Genomic DNA, 9095 nt, shown 5'->3' with positions numbered 1-9095 from the left:
ATGTCCACCCAGTGGTCACTAATGGGTTGTCTAAATTATCAGCCATACATAAAAAAAATAAAAAAAAACAAAAAAATAATCACCTACAAAGTAACATACATGGTAACTCGTAAGCTGGCACGAGGTGTTAAACCCGTGTGATAACAACTGTCGTTTTCCGGCCACGCGAGGATAAAGTAAGTTACATTACATTCAACCATGAAACTATACTATTATCGTTTCATACTAAACAGAAAATGCTTTTTATATAAACATCGTACTTAAAGCTGATGCTGCTGGCGAATGTCGTAGTTAAAGTATGTGTTGTTGTAACATCTGATGATTGACCATCAATAACAAGATATGTCAACCAGGTTCTTATCTAATACGAAGCAACATTCATTCTTGGTGGCCAATATTTTATTCTTCCGTGCAGCACAATTATGCTTTTCCAAAGTGACTGCTGTTCGAAGATGCCGATGTGTACAGAATGCACCTCGCTTTTGTTTCTCTGTTAAATTCTATATTCCCCGTCATAACTTAATTCGCCATAAACACAACACATCAGTTTAAAGTAAATTGAATATGAAAATAACTCAAATAGTTTAGTCTGCTGACAAAATTTCCTACCATCTGGTAGTGTCATGCCTTCGTACTTTGCATGCAAATACTTGTAATAATATAGCAACGACAGCAAAACAGCATAATCTGTTCAGAAATTGGGGATTTAAATTTCAGAGAACAGATTTTTGGTGGACGAGCTTTGTAAAAAATCATAGAAGTTTTAAAATGTGTTGTTCTGGGTTTCGTTGCACGGAATCTATTCGCATTCCACCACACTCTGTATAAGATAAATACCATGTAACATATTTATCCTCAAGTGGGGGTGGGGAAGGGGAACAACTGTCGTTGCAACACTGGTGTACCTTTTCACACATTCATTTGCCTACCTACAAGGCACCACATATGTAACTTTAAATGTGAAGCACACATACTGACGAAATGGAAGCAGCCTCTAGCCTCATATCATATATGTTATATAGGCTAGAAAGACCACCATTTGCTTAACCCCTTTGCCACACCGCTGGACCAATGCTATATATAACATTTAATCATTTGTAAATGCCGACAAGTTACTTACATATAACAGCATCATAGGTAATCTAAACTGAAGCCAGTTTGTAAGTGAGCTTGACATTTTGTACTCTTTGTACAACATCGCGTTGTTTATAAATATCTTGGTTAAAACTAGCAGAATGGATTTTAGAGTTATATAACCGTTCTATTAAGGGTCCAACTATAGACTCTTTTAAAAGATCCGGTCTGTCCCGAAATATATTAAATAAAACACAAGTCAACAAAGTGACATTTTCTTTTTTCTTTCTTTTTATATCTAAACACGGAAGTAGGTTGACCACCTGCATTTAATGCAATCAAAGCTATGGTGAATACGTAATAAACAATCTTGAACTATATAGGAAGTATGACCTCCATTTTCCGGGAACCACTGCGTATGGAGCAACATCACGTAACACATACCAAATACGTAATAACACCTAATCGACTAAATTAGAATTGATTCCTTTACGTTTGAAATGTGAAGGACAGTAAGTTCGTTTTATAAAGGCGCCGTGGCACAGTCGTTCGCACTTGAGCCTCTCGACATGTCTGCAGCCTTGGTCGCGATGTAATTACGATGTATATTATCTAACTAATCAGTTTCAACACTTCTGCTACGACTATCTCATCAGACTCGTAAACTAAGGAAGTCACACAACAAGAGAGCAGGGCTCTAATGAATGGGTACATTTTATTATAAAATCATTGATAAAAAATCCAGAACCGCGTGCTGTGTTGCAAGCTTAAACTAGCCAACTTCGTCATCGCTTAAAATGTTCGGTATTGAAAAGTATGCTCCGCATTCCACTTTACTAATTAGGGTTGCACGAAGGAAGCGTCCTGCAACGTAGAGACTGCGTGCCTTTTTCTCTTCCTGTTTTTTTTTTACGTACAGGCAATGATGTAGCACGTTGTTTGGGGTGTAATACCATTTGATTACACGTTAAAGTTTATTTACACGTCCCGTACCACAGAGCCAAACACTTGTAGGTTGTTTAAAACCTAAGTTGTTGCAATGTCAACAGTTCTTAGTCGTGTTCTTTTGACGCGTTTGGTGACAGCGCACGGAAATAGTATTTTTCTGTAGTCATTGAAAGATACGATAAGACTAATAACATTAAATAAAAGATTGACATCATAAATGAAAAATATAAAGTTTAGAAAATGTTCGTAGTATTGTATAATAATTCTGGCAAGTATCACCGCTAGAACGTCCGTAGAACCGCAAACTGCAGTGACAATCGTCAACCGTTTTAGCAAACGAAGAATTTTGAAGTTTGTTGGGAAGCTTATTGAAAGATTTGTTTCAATTTGAGTTGTGGCATCAGGTAGATTACTTCCCCCTGTTGTGTCTATGACCGTTTGTGAAGAACTGCTAGTTATACTCTTATCAGATTCATGCTTGTTCATACACCGCATTATAGCTTTCCGAAATGAAGAGAAATTTCCTCCAATTTTCAAATTACGTCGAAGAGGAATAATAAAAAGAACCAACAGCGTAAATTGGATAGAAGTGATAACAATACTCGATGAAACCAGTACGACTGAATTTCCAACATACATACAACCAGAATACGATGATCTGAAAGCATTACGATCACCGACCATAAAATATATAATATAAGCAACACCGCTGCCCGGTATGAGTAAAACACCGAAACGACTCAACGCTGTAACCAATTTCCTCTGAGATTGTGCCAATAGTGGGTTCGCATATAGAGCCCGCTGTCGCAACCAGAGCGAGAGAAACACCGAACACAACGTAACAACCTGAATAACATAATCGGATCTAAACAGACGGTCACACTGCTCGTCATATGTCGGTTTATATGGAAGGAGTGAAATAGTCAAAATAGAAGCGCAGCATCGTACAAAAAGCATAACAGCAGAAAGAAGAACGAAGCTGTACAAAACACCGCCATTGACATCGGCTTGGTATCTTCGCCTAAATCTATTCTTTCTGACGCCGTAAAAAATCAATCTCACTACTAACCATAAACTACATGACGCGATAATGGCCTCGATTGTCAAAGGAACAATAAACTGGATTTTCTCCGATTTCGGTACAATGACGTCACCAGAAGCATTTATATTCGTGACATCATAGCTTTCAGTTAATACAGTCATACTGAAGAAATGAGAGTTATGCGGAGTAAAAATTCGAATTCCACCGCTATAAAATGAACTATTATAACCAGCTACGATATGTCTTGGCTTTCACAGAAGATCCACGGTCTTGCAGTTCAAGTTTAACAGCATATCAAACACAGCATAGATGATTTGGAAATAAAAACTTCCCAGTGCAATATAAGCAGTTACTCGTATATGCATACCTCTAATAGGAGGACGAGCAAATAAGCAGCCATGAACTGTATAGGAAGTCGTGTGTATTTTCCGGGAACCACTACGTATATGGAGCAGCTTTACGTACCACATAGCAAATGCGTAATAACACGTAGTCGACGGCTTTAAAATGAACTCCTTTACTTTTTTTTTAGAACAGAGTACTATACGAGGCAATACTGCATCTCCAATGTCGGTAAAGGAGAGAGGTGATACACTCTCTCCCTCTTTCGCGAGTCGTTTCCGTTTACTATTGTAATCAAAAGAATCCAGGGCGTTTTATGTCGTTTTTCTTCGTTTTTTAGGTTGTTTTAAAGTTATGGAAAAATAACCTTTAAAATAACCCTTTCCAAAAATAAATCTATTTCTAACAAACCGTTTGTTTAAACGTTTTAAATTAACTAAATTATTAAATTTCTTGAACAAGCGTTAAACTTAACAAATAACTAAACTGGCCTATAATAAACTTGGATAGTTGCACTTGAATAAACTTGAAATCACGTTTTACTTTCAATCAAAATACAGTGTTGACAAATACGATATTGGATTTAAGAATTTGTCAATCGCCACTTTAAATAAAATGTCTTCTGTAAAATAAAAACAGGATTAAAATACCTTCATAGTTTAGGTGGCTGGCGTTGGTGGAAAGCCACTACGGCACGACAAGCCCCCAGCCAATGGTAGTGGGTTTCTACTCTGGTGAGAAACCCTTGCGGGATGTTACTGTCCACGCAGGTTAAAGAAACCCCATATAGACAAAAATAGTACAATGCGCAGCACAACAAGAAGTACACCAAAATAAAGACAAAAATAGTAGAACGAGTGCAGCGACATACATGTGCCAAACATGCAATAAACACAACAGCTCAGTCATATCAGAAAAAGGACATGGTCTAAAAGTATTACACGCGGACATAATCTTAGAAATATTGACAAAGAAAATATGGTTCAAATCCTGAAAGATAATCATCTGCAGTGTACACCATATTGAATGTCCGACCCCAAGGAATCGAAGCCAACAACAGTTCCGCATGTCTTAATCAAAAGGTAAGCCGCCATATCGGTACCGCGATACTCTCGTCGTATCTCCACACGATATAAATATCGTCCGGATGTTACGCACCGCATTGACCGTTACAAAACTATGGCCGGTTGTTACGAACCGCATTGGCAGTGACCTAAATATCTATAGCGTAGCATCACTAGCGGCGGCGTCCACGCAACAACCTGACCGTGATGTAACTCAATCAAAAGTGACATATCCGCACCAAACGCGGGGTCATGACAATGCTCTGACCCACCGTATCGACGTCGTAGCGTAATTGTGACGTGGCCATCGTCCCAATCACGCTACATGACGTTTAAATATGAATTTATGGTTGTATATTTATTGTGGTGGAAAGTTTTATTTTACAGCATTATTTGTAAGATTATAGACGGGAAATGCAAGTTTATTTTACTTGTGCGCATATTATACTGCGTGTTGATATTACTCGAGTATTTGTGTACCAACATAGCGTTCTCACCAAGCGATTAGGACAATACAGAATCGTTGAAGGATTCGATCTTTGTAGACGAAGTACACAACAGAGTGTAAACAACAAAATCCGATCCAGCAAGATGTTCGCCATAGTTTCATTGCATATATTTCATAGACATGCAAAATGCACTATAGTAGTGACTGACTAAAAATAGCTGGCAACATTAGGCCCAGTAGAATAAAGTACAGCAACACAGACAAGACACACATACAACACACAACTCATACTTATAATAATCAAACCTCAAACCGTCTATCCTTATTTATCGGCGTATTCGTCTTTGTTTTTCATCTGCAACACAAAAGTTACGTAGCAAACGTCATAGGCGCTAACATTTTAAACAAACATTGCAAACGTCATAGGCGGTAGTTCCCAGTTTTTGAAATTGTTTTAACCATAATAGTAACTATAATAAACAATAATAATATACAATACCTTGCGCTTTTCTTTGGAAGCTTCATTTGAGGACTTTTCTGTGACAGTAATCATTAATGTCTGTTTGTATATTATAACGTCATTAATTACCTTCAATCTTCTTTCGCGCCATGGTCCGCTTGATCCTCTGTGACGTCACCTGACCAAGTTCCAAAAATTTCCAACAATTAAAAACGCCTATTACTTGTAAAAGTAACATTGTGACGAAACAATTAACTTACGAAGTGGGCTCTTCTGTTGCGTCATCACCACTTCGTGACGTCACATCATCGATGTTTCTAGAAAAGATCTAATGTACGTAAGAATGCCATTTGTGGTTTATACATTACCAATTTTTTTGATCTTCTTGCTTCGCGCTCATAGCGCAAATAGAATTAGTATATAAGTAATGTGCCTTGCGTCGACGTAGAATGCGCATGGGGCCCCATGGAAAAAAGCGAAACGCACGCGTAGAACAACCGCATCGTGACGTCATAAAGGCGGGCGTGAACGAGCGATGACAGCAAATATGACGTAACAATATCACCGAAAGCGACGCGAAAATGAGGCAATGTCATTCATGACTAATTGTGACGTAGCGAAAGTATAGCGATTGTGACGTAAACCTATGTCGCCAGTCCGTACGTAATAATAAACCGTCGCACGGTTCTCGAAATCGACGTAAAAATAAAGTAAGATTAAGATCAACTGCAAGGCACATTAATAATGATAATAGTATTTAAATATAATAATAATAAAGGCAATACTATTAAAGAATATATTGATAATGATACAAATAGAAGAAAATACCGTATTAATAAGTAGTAGTAATCGGTAAAACTACAATAATTTGTTACCAAATTAATACTTAACTTAATTCTTGAAATACAATCCATAATAGTTGCAGAACCAACTTCAACCAGCCGTCCACGTAGTGTAACTGCCACGCATTGGAAGGCGAGGGTTTTGTAAGCGAGGGCTGCGCTAATCAACCAAAAGCGGGAGGAGGGGTAATCAACGTGAAACATTTCGTTGGAGGCATTTTTAGTGTTGCCTGATATTTTTCGATCCGCTAAAGGCGCACGTGAGCATTATTATCGAAGAAACACTTTCTGTGACGTCACAGCACTGTCTAGGAAGCCGCAAGAAACCAACCGCTAGGTGGCGGCAACGTTACACGCATAATACAGACCATAGATATTGCATTAAAGATGTATATGCCTTTGATAACTACATTAGAAGAATAAAGCATTGAACAATAAGAGCATAAGTTTGCCCATTTTAAAGAAATGAACTGAAGAGACTGGTATACAACACAACCTATATATTTTGCTGATGTTCAATTTATTAAAATCGTACAATAGCGTTAGATATAGGATAGTCATTGTTATCCTCTACCGTCTTCGTGATTCATGTCTTCGGCTGAAAATTAAATTTGCTTATTAACATGGCGCATACTATTTTAATATCCTAATCTTTTTTATAAAACAATTAACAACCGTTTTTGTAGGTCGTGAGGATACAGTTTATAATACTTTGAATGTTCTTTGTGTACTACCAAATGCGACGAGAAAATAGAATGAAAAGGTGGCGTACCTCCCCCCACCCTACTCTATGAGTAAAACCAGCTGGTTTGGTATCTGTAAACTTACATTCGTTCATTTCAGACATCAGTGCTTGATTAGGAGAAACTCTGCGACGACGACGATGGTTAGACCAGTCAGAACTAGAAACAATAGTAGTTTCAGTGAGGACGAGAAGTCCGATGAGAAGCAAAAGTAGAAGTGCTGACTTGTTCATCTGCAATAAAATCATAATTACTACTAGCCATGCAAAGTACAATTCAATTACTCACGTTATTACTTTTGGAGAAGTGATTATAAATTGCAAAACTCAGCGCCTTTTATTACTAACGCTGTTCTTTTGTTATTTTCAATACATCTGCTTATAGGAGTAAAGTCTTTTTTTCTCAGTAAAATGAGGCGCACGATTTCGCAGCTCTGGTACCACTGATCAGTTCCTGAGTGACACACGAGTAGGTACCATATAAGGAATAAAAAACCTTATGTTGTCTTGCAGCATTATACAGTTTCAAATTAGATTTACAAATAAATATACGCTGTTTTCCCTCAATCTAATTCTATGACTCTTATCAATCATTGCCCAATCGTACGACCAGTTTAAGAGTTTGTGTTACACCAAATGAACAATGTATTTGCATATACAGTAACCCGCAATGACTGTGTTTTAAACTTAAACTTTTACAGAACAGTGTACAACAATTAATAATTTGCGTTAACTTGTACAAGGATGTATGATGCTATGTAGTATATACTGCCGATAAAAGAAATAAATACTTGATAAAAATATTACAAATGCATTCGTTTGTACGTTCGCCAAATAAACTGCGCATGTTTACAGTATTATGTGTTCTTAGAAAAGTAAGAAGCGAATCACAAAGACTCGGTTTGTTAAACGTATATAGGCAGTATGGTAACTAATACACAATTGTAAAGAAAATTGAAAAACTGCACATGTTTTTTTTTGTTTTACAATGCAATGCCAAAATAAAAAAAATGTGCCACACTTTTTTCATAAACATAATAAATTTAAAAGATATAGTAGGTCGAAGAAAGATTTTTTTTTGGACATTTTCATTTTCTGTTTTGATTTAGTATAAACAAAGAGTATTTACAAAAATATGTAACGGAGCTTACGCGAGTCAAAAGCAGCGCTGTGAATTGTTAAATACACGACCAGCAGGAAATATGGGATTTGGGTGCTAACGGTACCTTACTTTATAGTACTTTACATATTCTGGAATTGAATTGTAAGCTTATACAGCAAATTCATAATGTCTATACAAGTTCCTATATGCATATTTAGTAGAGTGGGGGGAAATGAGACCCTTAAGCATATATTGCCCAATATTTCCAAATTCAAAATACATGACGGTTTTTGAGTGATACCACGAATTAGTACTATTGTACCTTAATTAATTGACAACACTTTAAAGAAATATATTACCACATGCAAATTTTCGCAAGTAAATACAATACTATATGTACACTTTCGCAGGTAAAACCGTTTAGTAAGCCCAGCGTTTAACGCTAATGGTAAAAGTCAAGGCAGCTCAAACCTTGGCAGTGATTTTTCACGTGTTTAGAAATACGGTATCTTTATGACTGTACAGTTCCAACCGAAGTGTCATCTTATGCTCTGTGTTCTTCTATCGGATACGGCAGCATGGTTTTGGAACTGCTACCAACTGGCTCTCCTAAAAGGAAGTTTTGTTTGTTACAATCAATCGTGTTTAATGTCACGGATATGCAGGGTCGTGGGATTAGTGTTTACAACATGTGCAATGCTTGCACGTTTAGTTGAAGGTGTATGGTTGATATTTTAAACACAGTTCAAGAAAACTCTTTGAATGATTAAACACTGCTGTTCTGAGTTTATAGTAGGATGGGGAAGATGAGACACCCCTTTTATTTTATTTTTTCTTCTCATTTGGTGGTTTAAACAAAGAAAATTTAAAGAATTATGAAACTGTCACGATTTTCATAGACACGAGTATGGGAGTCGTAAGGATACGTTTATATAATTCTCTGATTGTTCTTTGTTTACTACCAAGCGGGACGAGAAAATAGAACAAAAAGGTGTCCCATCTCCCCCACCCTACTATACATACAACATACC

The 9095-nt window shown here is 37.0% G+C and overlaps 1 protein-coding gene and 1 long non-coding RNA gene across 2 annotated transcripts in view; both read right to left on the bottom strand.

Annotated features, from left to right (window-relative positions):
* Positions 1-4232: 4232 nt before the first annotated feature.
* Positions 4233-5567, bottom strand: LOC113475826. Its single transcript, XR_003397612.1, has 3 exons — positions 5508-5567; positions 5418-5455; positions 4233-5273 (listed from the first exon to the last, which is right to left on the bottom strand). It is a non-coding gene; the product is annotated as an uncharacterized LOC113475826 (long non-coding RNA).
* A 2021-nt stretch (positions 5568-7588) lies between these two features.
* Positions 7589-9095, bottom strand: part of LOC100183431 (gap junction alpha-4 protein) — a gene marked incomplete in the record, with an annotated part of 8405 nt that continues 6898 nt past the window's right edge. The window contains 1 exon segment of the mRNA XM_002120122.3: positions 7589-8673. Coding sequence (XP_002120158.2) covers positions 8609-8673 — 65 coding nt within the window.

This window comes from Ciona intestinalis, chromosome 1, assembly GCF_000224145.3.
Source record: "Ciona intestinalis chromosome 1, KH, whole genome shotgun sequence".
NCBI classification, from domain to species: Eukaryota; Metazoa; Chordata; class Ascidiacea; order Phlebobranchia; family Cionidae; genus Ciona; species Ciona intestinalis.
Note: the sequence above shows the minus strand (reverse complement) of the source record. Positions and strands in the feature narration are given on the sequence as shown.